The sequence below is a fragment of the Sander lucioperca genome, chromosome 8, assembly GCF_008315115.2.
Source record: "Sander lucioperca isolate FBNREF2018 chromosome 8, SLUC_FBN_1.2, whole genome shotgun sequence".
Classification (NCBI taxonomy): Eukaryota; Metazoa; Chordata; class Actinopteri; order Perciformes; family Percidae; genus Sander; species Sander lucioperca.
The window spans coordinates 11,419,891-11,436,921 of NC_050180.1; the positions used below are offsets into that span (position 1 = coordinate 11,419,891).

General features: G+C 39.6%; 1 protein-coding gene across 1 annotated transcript; it reads right to left on the reverse strand.

The window, feature by feature from the left end:
* Positions 1-35: 35 nt before the first annotated feature.
* ralba (v-ral simian leukemia viral oncogene homolog Ba (ras related)) lies at positions 36-12,406 on the reverse strand. The gene is made up of 5 exons (XM_031281716.2): positions 12,254-12,406; positions 3,790-4,002; positions 2,842-3,050; positions 1,795-1,972; positions 36-1,675 (listed from the first exon to the last, which is right to left on the reverse strand). The coding sequence occupies exons 2-5, from the start codon at positions 3,901-3,903 to the stop codon at positions 1,553-1,555; spliced, it is 624 nt and encodes a 207-aa protein (XP_031137576.1). The 5' UTR covers positions 3,904-4,002; positions 12,254-12,406; the 3' UTR covers positions 36-1,552.
* Positions 12,407-17,031: the final 4,625 nt, after the last annotated feature.

A 17,031-nucleotide genomic window follows, 5' to 3' on the forward strand; every position in this document is an offset into this window, starting at 1 on the left:
TTGTGACATATGAATATAATAAAAAATGTCCAGTATTTACAAAGAGAAAAAAAACATTTATTCAGCAACACTGTCGCTGCAGAGATTGAAGCATACTCACAGCAGTAGGAAGTTAAAGAAAAAGGGAGGACATGTTACAAAGAATGGTTTAGGTAGTGGTAGAAACATCTTGTTCACTGTAGCACTTGATTAAACAACAGTTAAGAAGTTGGCACCCTCTTCAAAGCTTCACACACACACACACACACACACATAAAAGGTAGTAGGATTTTCTGGTAAATGCACATACACTCAGTTATTAACATACAAACTGTACACCCACCAACATAAATGATTTTTTTGTGATTTTGTTGGCACAAACTGTTTAAAAATCTCCAGCATGACTCCATTCAGCATGAAGTCCACTTCTTCGGTATTGGCAATGTAGTGCATGTTATTAAAAAGACAAAGCAATAAAAAGAACATCAGAACTGTTCAAAGTAATAAGATGGTATTGATTATAATGCCATTGTGGACCAGAAGCATGATGGCCTCCTGGGTCGTCATCACCCGTCTCACAGTACACACTCCAAACTTCAACCGTTGTGTAAAACAGGAAGTAATCTGCACTGTGAGAAGGGTGGGAAGGGCCAGATTACATGAATATATAATAATACTCACTATACAATACCAACAAGGAAAACATTGGAAAAAACCCATTACAACCTTCTTTTCACAGCCTGAAAATATCTAACAAATGTTAAAATGTCTACATGAAGCTGCAGTCCGCCTGAAAAACTGCAGCAACCATGTCAGGCTTGATAAGAGTGAAATAAAATAAACCTGTTTGATAACAAGTCATCTGATTCCACTGATTCTTCTGTAGTCAGAAAATCACAAATCCTTGGAGGAACTTTAAAAAAAAAAAAAAAAAAAAAAAAAAAAACAGCAGCCTCAAGGGCTCGAAAATGAAACATCCAGCTATTCCAAACATGCTCTGAAGTCATACAGATCAGAGTCTGGACAGATGATGAATGAGGCCAACATCTTCAATAGACATGAACTAAATTATCACAAATTAGACAGACAGCAGCATTAGAGTTCCTTGTAAATTGATGAACATGGGGGTCTATACTAACATAGACTAAGAAGTAAGTAGGTAAGATAAAGAGCAGAAAGAAAGAAGAAATTAAGAGCACTGTTTACTTGAAAAAGACTCAAAAATTCTGGTGTAAAACACACTGAACCAAAGTCAAAGGCAGTATAATCGCTAAGTTTAACAGTGGAGAATGTCTTGAGCAGCAGAGTTAGTGTCAGTGGCAGTTTGGTCATTGGCTTACTATGAGCCATCAAGTCACAGTCACAACAGTGGTTATCTTCCAATAAAACAGAAACTCAGATGTCATTCATTAAAAACAAACAAAAAAATGTGGTTAAGATGAAACAATTATCTAAAACCAGCTATTTAAAAAAAAATATCAAATTTCATTTGAATGACAATGGCAAGGACGCTCTGCTTTGTTCACCACCTTAACAGATTTATTGTGGGTTGCTGTTGTGGTCCATGAAGAGTTCAAAGTAAACAGCATCTTTCTTTGAAGCTCTTCTTGTTCTTCTTGTTCTTTCCCTTTCCGTTTTTGTCTTTGTTTTCTGACATTTTCTTGCCTCGTACTTCACGCATCAGGTCAAAAAATACCTGGGGAGAAAAAAAAAAAAAAAAGAACACTTCTTAACTATGATACAATGAATATCCTATATTTGAAAATTCATTAAATTTATAGTAATGTACTGGGTGTGATGTGTGTGTTGACACACCTTGTCAACATTGGCTCTGGTTTTGGCTGATGTCTCGACATACTGGACGCCCCACTCCTCGGCCTTGCCTCGGGCCTCGTCCACAGATACCTGCCGACGCTCCTCCAGGTCCGACTTGTTCCCCACCACAAGGAGAGGGATCTTGTCCTCTTCCGCCTTCACCCGCAAGATCTGCTCCCTGCCGGCACAGGAGAGATGCATTTTTTTTCCCCCACCAGTTTCCATTGTGTAAATAAGTGATTGTCTTCTGATCGCGATAAAATCTAACCTAATAAAACCAGTTCATTTAATAAAAGTTTTACAGATATACTGAAACTGAACCTCTCAGCCCTATGAGCTGGTTAGCGAGATCAGTATAGGTGCCAGTCAGGATATTTTGTAAATGATGAATGATTTTTTGTTTAACCCATTGTGCCTGTTGTCAAAAATGCTCCACGGTGTTCCTTCCACAATTGTTTTAACAGTCACTTGCTTTTAAACGACAAAAAGGAGCAACACTAGATGGCAGAAAGGTATTTTTGAGATTGAACGCAACACAGGCTTACAGAGCCGGACCCAAACGCAACACTAACACACCCGTCACTGTTGTGTATCCGACAGCAGCAGTGTCCATGCTGTCGCAAGTGCAGCAAGTCTCCTCTGTGTCTTTAGCTGCAGACTGTTGTACGTCCCAGTGTTGGAATCCTTTCCAGTGAAATACAGTCACGCTACACCTTTTACACCATTTTAACCGTTTTTAAGCCAGCTAATGTTACTAGCTAACGGTAGGCTAACGTTACCTGCTGTATGGTAACTACCGTCACGCCCTAGGCTGTTTGTAAATTGCATCGCGATTCATTTTTTATCTCAACCGGTTGTAGGCCAATCTTTACACATTTAAATCGATGTTTAACCGATTCACGATGCATCATTACATCCCTAGCAACGGTCAACATGTACAGGCTGATATTTTTAATTACTAAAGGCCAATACCCATTGCAGCCTAAGGTAGCACCATTTACATGTTTCCAGTCCCATACACAAACAGATGTAGGCAGGATAGAGTACCTGAACTCCACAGTGGCAGTGAATGACTCATGCTCTGTGATGGAGAAGACCAACAGAAAGCCCTCCCCGCTGCGAAAATAGTTGTCCCTGATGGCAGCGTAGTCCTCCTGGCCGGCTGTGTCCAGAATGTCAATCTGGACCTCCTCCCCATCCAGAACCACCTTCTTCCTGTAGCTGTCTGCCTTAGTGGGCTCGTAGTCCTCCACAAACTGGGAATGAAAAGATACATTCCTTTGGAGATTTTAAAGCGTAAAACATGCCACAAGTAGTATTTACATGCATAGAGCATCGGAAAAGCATGAGCAGTTATTTGTAGACAGCTACCGTGGTTAAAACGGAAGCATAGCTAAGCAATGTAATGGACAGGATCAGACAGAAGACAGCTGTTATGCTGCTTGGTACATGACCATCTCTGACCTCAATTGAGTGTTGGTGTCACAGTAAACAACACGGTGGTCAAGCAAGCAGTGGACTAAAGAGAAGTGTCCTTTTTACAAGAATCTGTTAAGCAAACCCAAAACAACAATGGCGGACATGATAGAGAGATGGTTCATCCAATCGTCTGCCAGGTATTTTTTTGAAAGTGCCTGCCCTTTTCCAAACAGTTTCCAATGACAGCTTCTCAGATGATTCTGTCTAACAAACCATTGCTTTACATTTGAAGCTTTTAGAGGAAGTGCTGACCCAGTCAACATGTTTAGCAAATAGGTGATGTCTAGATTAGATTGGATGAGACACAGCAAGAGTTTTGCAGCTGGTGCTTTAGGGAGGGAGTTGTGTATTGCTGCTAGCAGAAGTATTAAGGGGGAATATAACATTGGATACACAATAAAAAGGTGAACTGGTTAGACAAAGAGGTGCTTGTTAACTGAACTTACTGTTAAAAGCCATACTTCTCTATATATTATATAGCAATGTTAAGCTGTTAATAGGGATGTGTGGACTCACCTCATCATACATGAACTGCAGGGTGAGGGCTGACTTCCCCACGCCCCCACTGCCCACCATTATCACCTTGTGCAGTGCCAGAGAGCTCTGGTTTTTACTTTTACCGGTAGCCATCACTGGATTCTTCTTTGTGTCTCTTTAACACACTCACACACATGCGCACACACACCCACGCATAGACTTCCTCTGCACCCAGATAATCTCTGACACAACCTGTGAATGACAAGAGTGGAAACATATCGATATGTACAGTAAATAACCTTCACACAGAGAGAACAAGTTCGTGGACAGAGGACAGTTGTTACTTAACAGCTTTCACTACGACAGTAACTTGCTGTGCCAAGGCGCTAGGCTTTGCTCCAACAAATCTTGAATCCTAACCCCCTCCCCTTCCCATTAAAGTGCCAAATAGCCTACTCATGAATCCTAGAACTTTATAAAAATTGCCATCAAAAGGCCGTTGCAGCTGATCAGAAGTAATGAAGCTATCATTCTCCATTGCGAGGCAGCATTTAGGAATACATTAAAATAGGGCATCATGTGCTAACCTCGTTAAAAAAGAAGGGAGATGCCATGAGCCATCTATCTGCACTATATGGGCCCTGCCCTCAGAAGGTGAAAGCTCAGAGTTGATTGCTTTCACCTGACTTCCATATCTTTTATGTCTGTCAGACACTACTTCCAACACAGTGCAAACTGACTTAAGTTGTAATTGCCTGCCTGCCATGTCTTAACCTGCACATCCTTTAGATAGATTATATCAAGAGTGTCACATGTGCATAGAGTCATTAGAAGACAAGTCAAAACAAGTTATCAATATGCCATCAGTCGCCGTCTATTAGCAGAATACTTCACCCATACTACAAGAGCTATTTTGGTTTTTATATCTTTGACCACAGGATCACATTTCTGAATGACAGGTTAACTCCACTTGTGGGAATTTGACCCGTGATCGTATTGTAAAGAAATTAAGAATATTTATAGATGTATCAGCAGACATTATCATAAACAATGATTGGATATTGGCAAAAACTTCAATACTGCGCATCCCGAGTTTTACTGTAATGGGCTTTTTAATGATCAATTAATCCTTCAGAGACACGGTCTAGCATTTTGCCTTTCAATGTAATGGTCAATAGATGTACGTGAATGACAAAAAATGGGGTGAGGGGGGCGGGGTGTTAAAATCCTGTACTTCCCTGTTATAGGATGCATCTTAGCCCACTGAGACGTTGTCTGGGAGAGCAACCAAACAGCCAATATCCTGCGTTCTTATGACACAACAGACGTCCAAGCCCATGACTGAAGCTACTGACACAATTCTACTGCCTTCTGTCTAATTAATATGAATGACGTTCAGCTTGCATCAGTCTTTGGCAAATCCTGAACTCAGAGTTGTAGGTGTCAGCACTCGCTGTTAGCTGAGCTCCACCCTTGGTTATTGTGCTGTATAGGTCAGTAACCAACCAGTAACCCATCACCCATTTAGTCCTCTCCCTACCAACTATGAACAGTCAAATAAACAGTAGAGCATCTGGCGATTAGGTCACATTATATAAATATACAGATTGTCATGTTGAGCAGAGAAGCAATAGAGCAAGGGTTGTGACAGACCCTTTGACTAATTATCCTGAAAGTCAGTCTGTCACATGACTTAATACTGTTGCTGTTACATGACAGGAACCAGCCTCTTTTTTCTTTACCTTCTTTCCCACTATCATTTTATCTCCATCTGTAGAAAGAAAATGTCTGAGTCCCTCCTTTAGGGATGTCACACTAATGGGAGCACTGAGCCGATTCATAGCATTATTCACAATCTGCTCCTCCCTAACATAAACATTTCACTTCAGCTCATACAGTGAGACTAGTGTGCACTGAGAGTTAACCAGACAAGGCAGAGGAGAGAAGATATTCACGCTGATGGAAAAATAACGCATAGCTCCAACTCCGGTGATTTGTGTGTTTTTACATTACGGTTTTCATTATAAATGTACAGATAATGTCACAACCCCACAGAAAACAGGTACAAGCCCTGCACAATTTCCATAGTTGTTGTTTCAACTGAAAATCAAAAACTCCTGGTGTGAAAATAGATAGAATAGAAACAATTTCTACATAAATGTGCAGTTGTGCACGTGAGCTTTTGCACGTTCTTGCAATGTCCAAAAGCAGAGGGGAACATGTGGTTTGCATTAAATTAACCTACACTTCAGTATGCCAGCTATAGTTTGACAGCTGTGGATACTAAGGATGTGGCACCATGGTTCCACTCTCCCCGACAAGGAAGTCTGACCTGTGCTCTTCCTGTCTTTGTTATCAGTAACCAGGCCAGTGAAAGAGCTCATAGGAAGGATATCCACACAAACATACACAATTACACACCTTCAGAAGGAACCTATGCCAAACTCAAGCAATTACGCAAAGAGGTCACTATCTAAATTATTTACATATAACCTACTTCCCTGTGTGCATGTATACACACAAATCCCGATACTGTGAATAAAGCAACCACAGTTAATCAACTGAGGCAAAAATGTATGCTTAGCAAAAAAGTGCTTAGTGCAACTTTTCCAAAAGGAAGTTCAGACCTTAGGGCAGGGCTGCCACCATATTTCCACCAGCTGCAGTTCACCACATTGCATGCAACGTTATAATGGAGGGCATTGGCAAAAGAGGAATTCATATTTAGGCCTGACCCAGATATGGAACTGGAGTCTGCTTGGTGCGGGTCCTTTTTAAAAAAGGGGTGTAAGGTTATGGAGGAGGGGTACAGAACACTCTGGTTGCTAAGCTCCTGAAATATAGATGACACCAGTGCAGTGTGGGCTACAGGAATTCATTAAGTGTCCCTTTGGAGAATGGCCCAGTATTCCCTTCCTGATCATCTCAACACTTGAGCATGTATGCTCCAATGTTTGCCATGACTACAGATACTAAAAGTAAAAACTAAACTTCCCCATGTGCAGGAGCTAGATGTTTAACTGATACAGACAAACCAAATGTTAACATAGTGATGGTCAAATTAAACGTCATCTGCTTAGGTGCCTAGATTCCACTCTAAGTGAAGTAGAATAAGTGAAATTGTGTGTGTGTGTGTGTGTGTGTGTGTGTGTGTGTGTGTGTGTGTGTGTGTGTGTGTGTGTGTGTGTGTGTGTGTGTGTGTGTGTGTGTGTGTGTGTGTATTCAAGATATTGCCACAGTTGCAGACAGCCTGATGACTCTCTCTCTTTCAGCATTCCTGAGGTCACAGAGGTAAGGGGATTTCCTCTCCCCATCTGATGGAGAAAGCAGGGGCTTTTCTGGCCCAAAAACAACCCACAAACTTCTGAGAACAAACTGAGCTCAGTGCGGCTGTTTCTCTCATTATCAGTGGGTCAAATGAGTCAACCCAAACATTGTGAGGTGGCCTAGAGTAGGTGCTGTTGAATTGAAACACTGCAATGTTGCACTGATGCTATCTAGGTGACTAATAGTGTGTCTAACCGTGTCTCATCCAATTTCTACTGCTCCTACTGAACATGTTCTTCATCAGTACTCCAACAAATGTGAAGGGGGGACTAGCCCCCTTGATTCTGGACATAGACCTATCTAACTAGTCATAATCACTGCTCACTGTGGAGTAAACAATACAACCTGGTGAGTCACGTCAGTCATGAGGTTTGTGTAAGAAGGGGTGTTCTGTAACACAGCAACTGGGTTTCAAGATCCTAAGTTTGTTTATCACAGAGCAACCAATGTTGCACCATTTAACAGCAAACCACAGCAAACGGAGGCATCACAGAAATGTGTTTAGTCAAGATACGGCAGTTACTACGGTCACTGTCAGTTGAGATCAGGAAAAAGATTTGGCCTACTTGAAAAGACGGTATGCAGCAAAGAAGAAGTTCTCAAAAAGCACCCCACGATGCATACTAACAACCCTTGGCCAGGACAGTGCACAGAGGAGCCTTTGACGAAACCGGGCAGCGGGGAACTAAATCCTCTCTGTGGTACAATCCTTCCTACTTCAGCAACACTAACAGAGCTAATACATCGCTATTCTAAAAGGTCCCCCTTTCTTATTCATATGGAAACCATCGTCAAGGTGAAAATGTAGTGCAGTCTTCACTAATCCCATATGTTGTGGTACTGTATGAAGCAAATGCATACAGTACACAATGACATTGTGATGCATAAGCTTTTTTTTGGGTCAAGTCTATAAAACACAACAGCCGACCCTGATGATTCCCATTACTTAAGCATTCCACTGGATTGGTTCTGGGTTCATGGAAAGAAAAGGTTCCGATCTCGGCATGCATTCACAAACAAATCTGTTTTTTCCTGCTGAGAAACTACCAACTGCCCACTACTTATCTCCTTCTTGCTATATATTATTTTCATTTACTTGAGAGAAAAACAGGCTCAGTTACATACCACCTACACTATGCTTGGGGCCTGCGGTGCTATCATGGTTTCATCATCATGGTCAAAATCTACCTAAAACCCCCCAGTATCCCTCTCCCTCACAGCTCAGATGTGTTCACATGGCCAATGGTGCCTGCCTGTAAACCTCGCTCCTTGGTGCTTTCTGTATTATTTGGAAAAGCTTAGAGAGTCAACATCACTCTGCTTTTCAGCAGTGGAGCAGAGTGGAGGAAAAAGAGGCTGAGTGAAGTGGTGTGAGTGATGAAAAGGATCTCTCCACTCTGCACATATCCTCTACAAAATTAACATTATGTGCATCATACAATGCATGGCAAACTAAGGTCATCATGCTCTGGATATTAACATGCTTTAATCATGTTAGCATGCTATCGACATTGCCAAACAAGGAGGGGGAAAATCACTCACTCAAACAATTGTCTGATTTACATATCCTAAAAAAGGAGTTGGAATTCCCAGCAAAAGATCGGGACAATCGGATCTAATTCTTCTTTAATAAATATGGACTTTGGTAATACGACTACCGTTTTTGCTAAACAACATACAGGAGCACCACGACGTTTATTAAATTAATGCAAACACATTAAGCATATTCGCTCTCATCATTTATTAAAAAACAAAGCACATTGACGGAGTGCCCACAAAATGAATGCAAATCTTTTCCACATCACTGATAACTAAACCGTTAGCTAACCTAAAGATTACTTGCCAGCGATTATTAACATGACGTCTAATGTTAGCGTTATACCAATTTACACCAGTTTACTGCCAACATCATTAGCTGATGGTTTTCTGACTCCTGTCCTAATACACACAAAGAAACTTTTTTGGGAACCTCATCAGAAAATGAAAAAAAAATAAATAAATGAAAAAAAAAAAAAAAGATCAACCAGGTTAGGTCCAAAATGAGGGAAATTAAGTCTTGCAGAAAATGTTTGTCTGATAAGTCGCAGTAATAGGAAGGAACCGGAGGGATTAGCATTAAGAAAAACATTCAAGTAAAAAAATAGCATGTTCGGAATTACAGAGATAAACATCCAGACAGTCTTAACAGAGAAAGAGGAGGAATGTAAGGCTGGCTAAGTTTCAATTACAAGACCTTTCTCCACCTCTAATGTCATTCGCTTGCAACAGTCTACAACTATGCAGAAATCAATCTGTGCCAGAATTAGAATCACAATCCAGCTGCGCTGTTTGCATTGAGCTGCTACATTGTTGGTCAATGCCAATCAAGGCATTGGACTTACATTATTTCATTACTTTTTTTTTTTGTTCATTAATTTAACTGGAGAGTTTTCACTTCCTGTTATAGTCTAAATGTTGTTTCTGGCAGTTTTCAGAACATTTCAACATAATTAAGTAATTATATGCTATGGTGGGAAAAACACTAAACACTTGGACGATGTAGTCATAAAAAATATCAGCCATCAATAGTTCCAAAACAAAACCATCTGCATCAGATTTTAAAAAAAATTAAAATTTAAAAAAATGCCTGGACGATACTGACTGAGCCATACAAGACTAAAAAACAATTCCTGAATTGATTTCCCTAAGCATGCTATGATTGTGCTGGAATCAGCATTGTGCTCATGGGTTGTTTTCTGAGCGGGTTGACTGCATGTCATACAAGACATGTTAACGGATATTCAGTGACACTTGCTGACTGGTCGACTTGAACTTAACTCACAGGTTTAACCCTTCAACAAACTTAACCTGGGGACACACTCAGGGGTTCACATAGCCTGCAGCTGTCTTCTGGCAGTCCAGACGAAAGCGCAAGTCTTCCCATTCATTTGATTGGGGGTAGTGCATTTAGGCTGCGGCGGTGGGGCCGAAAAAAACCGCAAAAACAAAAAAAAACCTGCGGAAAAAGTTTAGACAGATTCAACTTTTGTGTAGTCTGAGATTCAATGTTTTCCTCAAACTCCATCACAAGACACACTATAATTATTCAGACATGTTGAGAGGCCCCAAGCGGATCAGTGGTTTAAAATTTTATCTTAACAAACCTCAAATTACAAGACAAAAAGAGAATAATCAAGAAGTAATCCACACACTATAAGACACCTTTACCTTTTCATTTTAATATACTGCAGTTTTTTATACATTTGATTTTCAGTTTCATTGACAACAATTTGTAATTTGAATAAGTTGTTTGTCATCAAGAATGCACCTGTGAGCGTTGGGAGAGGCCAGATTGGCAGTGATTCTCAGCTAGCAAGTTTCCAGCACTAGATAATGAGGAGTGTTCTTTTACTTTATTTCCAACCCTTTTTTTTTGGAGAATTAATTATTGTATTTGTTTTTCCTTCCGTGTAGCAAGTGATTGCTTTGTGTCACATTAGTGAAAGCTAATGTCTCAATACTGTGGAATCTGTCAACAAAAAACTGGTCTTGGTTATGGATAATATTGCCTTAGCTAGAGGTGTAACGTATAGCCTCAGAAGCCAACAAACACTGACTGAGTGATCGATTAGGCCTATTCTTTAACTGCATGTATCAACTAAATAACTGGGCAAATGTGGAGTAGAGCACATCCCTAAAGCATCTCTGAACCACAAAATCCTGTATTTATACTGACTATGGAACAGGGATGATTGAACAGCTTGTTTAAGTATTTTTTAGGTTGTCTAAACTAGGCCTTAGTCACCCTTGAGACACATGAAACTGGATGATGAATTATATTTGTCACTTTCCCCTGATACCAAAAAGTAGTATTATTAATGAGATGGAATAAGTGTGTGTTGCTTTCCCATCACTATCCTATCCATAATCCCCTCAACCTGTCTCCCCAAACAAAAAAGGCTGATAAGAGTTGAAAACGTTACACCCATCTGTAAAATATAGCATCAGTAAAAACAACAGTCACTGCTCAACACCAAATGCAGGTTGGTTATCCAGATCCAATATAACAACCTCTGCCTTTAAAAAAAATAAAAAATAAATAAATTTAAAAATTTAAAAAAAGTGTACTATTTAGACCTTTTTGTAGTTTGGCACAAATGACTAAATTTCTTAGCTGCCTTTGTAACATGTAATATACCCAAAAGCAAAGCACAGGGATCAGCAGAGGTCCCTCTTAACTGGGTTTCAATAGGCCCACAAGAAAATAAGAGATTTAACTCTTCATTTAGTAGATTGGTCATAGAGGAAATAATGTGACAATACCTGGCTGCATTTAGACCCCACAGAATGAACTAACACATGCACAAATGGTGTGGTGGAAAAATACTCTGTCACGCTGTTTTCTGCTGACAGTTAGGATCATAACAACGTTAGCTGAAGAAACCATGAGCCAGCTTGGGTGTGTCATCTTCTCAATGGAAAAACTTTTCAGCACAAACTCGTTGGGATAATTATTGACGGGAATATAGCTACATTACAACAGCTAATTTTAACAACGAGCTAATCAAGCGTAATATTAGCTTCACTAAACCCACAGACAAAGTCTAGCTACATCTGTCAAACACAAGGTAACTTAACGCTAGCAGAGCTAAATCTAGTGTCTAAAGTCAGCTGACCATCAACACAAAAGCTCATAAATATGGACTTTGGTAATACGACTACCGTTTTTGCTAAACAACATACAGGAGCACCACGACGTTTATTAAATTAATGCAAACACATTAAGCATATTCGCTCTCATCATTTATTAAAAAACAAAGCACATTGACGGAGTGCCCACAAAATGAATGCAAATCTTTTCCACATCACTGATAACTAAACCGCTAGCTAACCTAAAGATTACTTGCCAGCGATTATTAACATGACGTCTAATGTTAGCGTTATACCAATTTAACATAGGCATACATGACATCCACACTACGACACTAAAGCAGCCATTGAAACTAGTTAGCTAGTTAACGAAATCCCATTAGGAGTTTATTTGAACGCATCTTGTTTTAAGCGGTCGCCCCTCTGGGTCCATTGGTCGCTCGTCCTTCATTAAAACAGGTGTGGTACTTTGTTACTCTTTTCTCACACAGCCGTGTAAGAAAACACCCAGTTATTCCACTCCATTAAGAAATTTCTGAAGCCTTACCAAAGCAGGATTTGTATTTCTGCCCTCGGTTGATGTTATCTTGATGACTGCATCAATAGAGCATTTCGGGGCATTGGTTCTCCAAAAGCAAACCGCTCCTGCAACAAAAGCCCCACCTTCCGGATGTAAAAACTACAACTGACAGGATGTAACGTCATCATCGCCTTTCATCTGTCGTTTATTTATTTAGATTTTTACTGAAATCATTTACAGAACACAAGGTTGACCCGTTCAATGCAACACCTGACTATTGCTAAAAAATAAAATAAAAAAGGTTAAAAATAAGTTAAACTGAAAATGTCCAAATCCATAATTTGTTTTTTGTTTTGTTTTTTTCCATAGAGTTCCAGGCAGCCTCTCTATTGCATAGAAATTATGTAAATCAATTTATGCCTGGAATGTTATAGTATATACCAAATTTCCCAAACTTAGTATCACAGTTTGCAATATGGTTAGTTGTGATGCTAAGTACAAAAAAAATGTGAAGTGGCTAAATACTTGACTTTTTAACAGTACAGTTATATCCTAATCGTTGGCTAAACATTAACACTAGTAATCTGTAACAGTGTTCTGGGTCCAATTTCCAGGATGGTAGTAAGTAAAATTGTGTGCACTTTTCTGTACTGCCTTTTAAACAGGTAGCCAGAGAGCGTGTTATAATTGCTTCACTATTTGTTTCTCAGAAAATAAAAAAAGAACATATGACAGAAGAAAACACTATTTCATCCAACAGTTATTGTTTGAACTCTTTGACTGTAGGATGACCGCAGCAATTGAAATAGGCAAAAACATATTTTATTTGTGTCCGACTTCAACACTGACATTTTGACAAAACATATCTAAGTGAATTTATTTTGCTGCAGAGAAAATAAAGACAACAAATGGTTCAGTTTTCAGTTAAGAAAACTAAGAAGCCAAAGACACTGTTATGTTAGTACGATAGATGAAGTCAATTTAAAATGTATATTTAAAATGGAGCTCATGTAGTCTAAATGAGTAACAGTACAGGCAGTACTTTTTTTATTTGAGTGCAGTAATGGTGCCCTCTAGGACTGTGAATGAGAATAAGTGAGTAACGAAAGTAAATGGATGGATGGTAATGTACAACTGGGTGCTTTTTTAGGCCATATTTATTGAGTAAAAGCTTGTCACTATGCTCTCCCAGCAGATTTTGTTAGCACAGGTTTGTAGACATTGGCCTCGAACATGAAAAGGAATATGAGGGTGTGCACTCTTTATTTTCTGTCTATCTTAATTACAGCAGGGGAATAGAGCACACAGAGCAGACACATACTGTATTTTTCAGGTCCCAGCCCTCTTAGTATATGGCACTGATGAAGGGGCACTTAATGCTCTAGAGCTTTTTCTCACATATATTCTTGGACACAGACATTAAAAGAGCAGAAACTACACTCTTAATTAAACATGTCCTTAAAGAATTTATATTTCCCTGCCAGTGTGAATACAAAAAAACTAATTTCATGTAGAGGCACAGGCACAGCCTTTATTACACTTCACTTAATGAGGTTTGAGGATTAGTAAGCTGAAACTTTGCTATGTAGACAAGGTTTTACATTACCTATTTCTAGACATAATCATAAATGCACTGGGATTGAAAGCCCCTATAGGCAAGAGGGAGACACTGAAACTAGACAAAATATTGTATTGGCTGCACTGTTCATATTCAGTGCCCCCCTTGCCTTAATGATGATTTTGACCTTGCATGTTTCCTCTACTTGTTTTCCCACTTTATTCATGGCATTGGTACAAATGCATGCTTTAGATCATTGAGATATTGGAGACCAGGCTAAGTCATAAATAGCACAACATGAGCTTGATGCACTAGGTTGACCTCTATGGCTCTACTTTTTTTGTCTCTGTGGAGGTAGCCTAATGATGTGATTGATTTCATAGAACTCAAAGTATAAATGTTGAGAATCCCTTAGTGCCATACAAAAGCGGAGACCTGAAACATGTATGTGCTCTATTCCCCTGCTGCTATTAGGGTGAGAGGGAAGTAAATTGAAGAACAGCATATTGGCAATGCAGACCTTTCTACTCCTCTACTCCTATTTTAGGTCATATGCCCACAGGCATTCCAACAAACATATGCACAATCCCATGTGTTCAATGTGGAACCATCTATTTACAATGATATGCTATTAAATACCTCTTGGCTGACAGAAGTAGACAGACACGGTGTCCCACAGTCTATGGTCTCCCTACTTAATTTAAGCTAAGGCAGCCGATGGTGCTGAAGACTTGCTGCCCCAGCCAGATTATGATGCAGGCTCTTAAGGTGTACAGCTGAACAAAAAGACAACCAGAGATAAGCTATTGCAGAAGTTGGCCTACCAATTCTGTAACTGGGTAGGGTTTTTTGTATTACTGTAGAGCTGATTATATTTAGTAAGTAAGTTTGCTGTAATTACCGACAGCTACATGTCAACATTTTACATTGTATTACTACTTACTGGCAACAAATTGTAGCCTCTCCCTAAGCATCCTATCATTTTAAGAGTGGCTAAGACCAGTAAATACATACATACAGTAAACACATCTTAATCACCTCAACAGTCTGTTCAGAGATACACACACTTAAACTCTGTATAGGGATGTTGGTGACATTATGTACAGTCAGTACAGAATGCGTCACTGACACATCTCTAAATTGCTGTCAATTCATGCTTTATTGAGTTTATGCACTTTATTTTGTATTTAATTAAGAGTAGCAAGGCCAAAGTCATTGTTTTTGCAATGCATGGAAAACACTGTTTATCCTGCTCAGTATTTATTTTCCAACAACATTTTCAACAAGGCACACCTTCCTGCTGGCATTATTTTGTAGATTAATTTATTAATTTAATACACTGATGCTTTTACTTCTAAGGAAATGATTAGCAAGACAACAGAATAATTGGTTCTCTTCACTTTTTGTTGGACTTGTTGGAATAGCTGCAAAATGTTTGTGGTTCAATAGAGCACACATTGAAAGAAATGTGCACATTGCATGCAAGGTAAAATATGTATTTAAATAACAAGGGTTCAAAAGGTTTTGCTGGCACGCATATGCCTCTGTGTCTATCAAATTGTACCTCCCACCAAGTGTAAAAATTGGGATACTGATAGCATTTGGCACAGTCACTCCTTCAAACTTCATGCAGAGAAAAAAATGGTCTGACTTCCTAAGTACTGGTGTATACAGAATACAGACATTCAAGGCTTTCTGCTCCTTTCCCTCACTGCAGGAGAGTACAAAAGTTGACCTTGACTAACTGGTTTAGATGAAACCCAGAAAGCACAGGAATCAGGAATCTGCAGACTCGTATGCATAAATAAAGCTGGCGGGCTGATGCGAGACCATAACTCAGCCCAGTCAGTGCTCAGTGAGGGGGAAGAAAAACTGCACCGTTGTATTTGTGCAGATGGGAGGACTCTGTCTTCTTTGGCAGAGGATGATCAGATGGTGGGCAGGAGAAACACAGGCTGCAACTAAAAAATAACCCTTTAGCTTCTAATTTGGTGCACAGCCTCCATTCCTGAGCAATCATGGTTGCTATAGACTGCCAGACACCTGTATGCTTTATGTTGTGGCACTTGTATCTATACAGCTCTTGTACTTGATATCAAAGGCCTAGAGCTGGGGCCAACCTGCCTACTAATACATACCTTCACAGTGTGTTCTCTGTTCATATCAGCACTCAGTCTCTATAGGCACACATTCAATTCTAGAGTGACACCTCTGCTTTCTTGCACTGCCTCTGCCAAGAGCATTACAATTACCAAGAAGGTTGAGGGATTCATTCCATATTCTCTGAGAACAATCATCATTCTGGAACTAATGATTGAATGTATTCATTTATCAACTCCACCAGGTGGAGCCAGAAAATACCACGAGAGCCTTAAAAAGGCCCTTAGACATGGGGTCTGTAACATTTATGGCTAACTTACAGCTTAAAATAAGCATTTGCAGTATTCCATGGCTGATTTTATTTCGTTCTGCATAAGAAATGGTATGTTATTAAACTGTAGCGGTGTCTTCAGAGGGTTGAACAAGATGTGCACTTAATAGCTCTAATAATGGTATTTCACTGTGTGCTGTAGCCATCAGAGGAGTGAATGTCTGAAAGGGACTAAAACCCTCATTTGATGTTTAGTACCATAAAGCTATGGCTTCAGTGTGCAGGAACAATCCGAGTTCGTTACATTTTATCATTCAGCAAATCCTCGGCCAATTAAAACATTCATAAATGGTTTACATAACTTCAGCTCAGTCTTATTAGCATATGTAGAGTTTATATCCACAACGTTCCACTTCCGGGATTGCTAGAGTGCCTTTGGCTTTCTTTGTGTTGGAATTCTAAACTCTGGTGGATTTCTGAGGACTATGGTTAACTGCTCCTCAGATCTCTGCAGGGTAAATCCAGACAGCTAGCTAGACTATCTGTCCAATCTGAGTTTTCTGTTGCACGATTAAAACAACTTTTGAACCATGTTCCACCAAAACAAGTTCCTTCTCGAGGCTATTTTGCAGCGGCACTGTGACTCTGTCCCGCGCGTTAGCACCGCCTAAGACAATTGTGATTGGTTTAAAGAAATGCCAATAAACCAGTATATTATATTATAGTATATTATACTTCTTTTTGTCAAAAAAAAATAAAAAGAAAGAAAGAAAGAAAGCTAGCTAGCTAGCTATCCGGGGCTATTCATAAAACATTTGGGGCTGTAGCCAGGCCTAACAACGCCTCTGTGTACTATAAATGTGACAACAGAAAAGG

What these genes read in the sequence shown, in the direction of transcription:
- ralba (XM_031281716.2), bottom strand. Translation starts at nt 3,903, where the DNA reads ATGGCTACCGGTAAAAGTAAAAACCAGAGCTCTCTGGCACTGCACAAG. An exon ending in TGCAGTTCATGTATGATGAG is followed by an intron (nt 3,051 to 3,789) that starts GTGAGTCCACAC and finishes TTTCATTCCCAG; the next exon opens with TTTGTGGAGGACTACGAGCC. An exon ending in CCAGAGCCAATGTTGACAAG is followed by an intron (nt 1,676 to 1,794) that starts GTGTGTCAACAC and finishes TTTTCTCCCCAG; the next exon opens with GTATTTTTTGACCTGATGCG.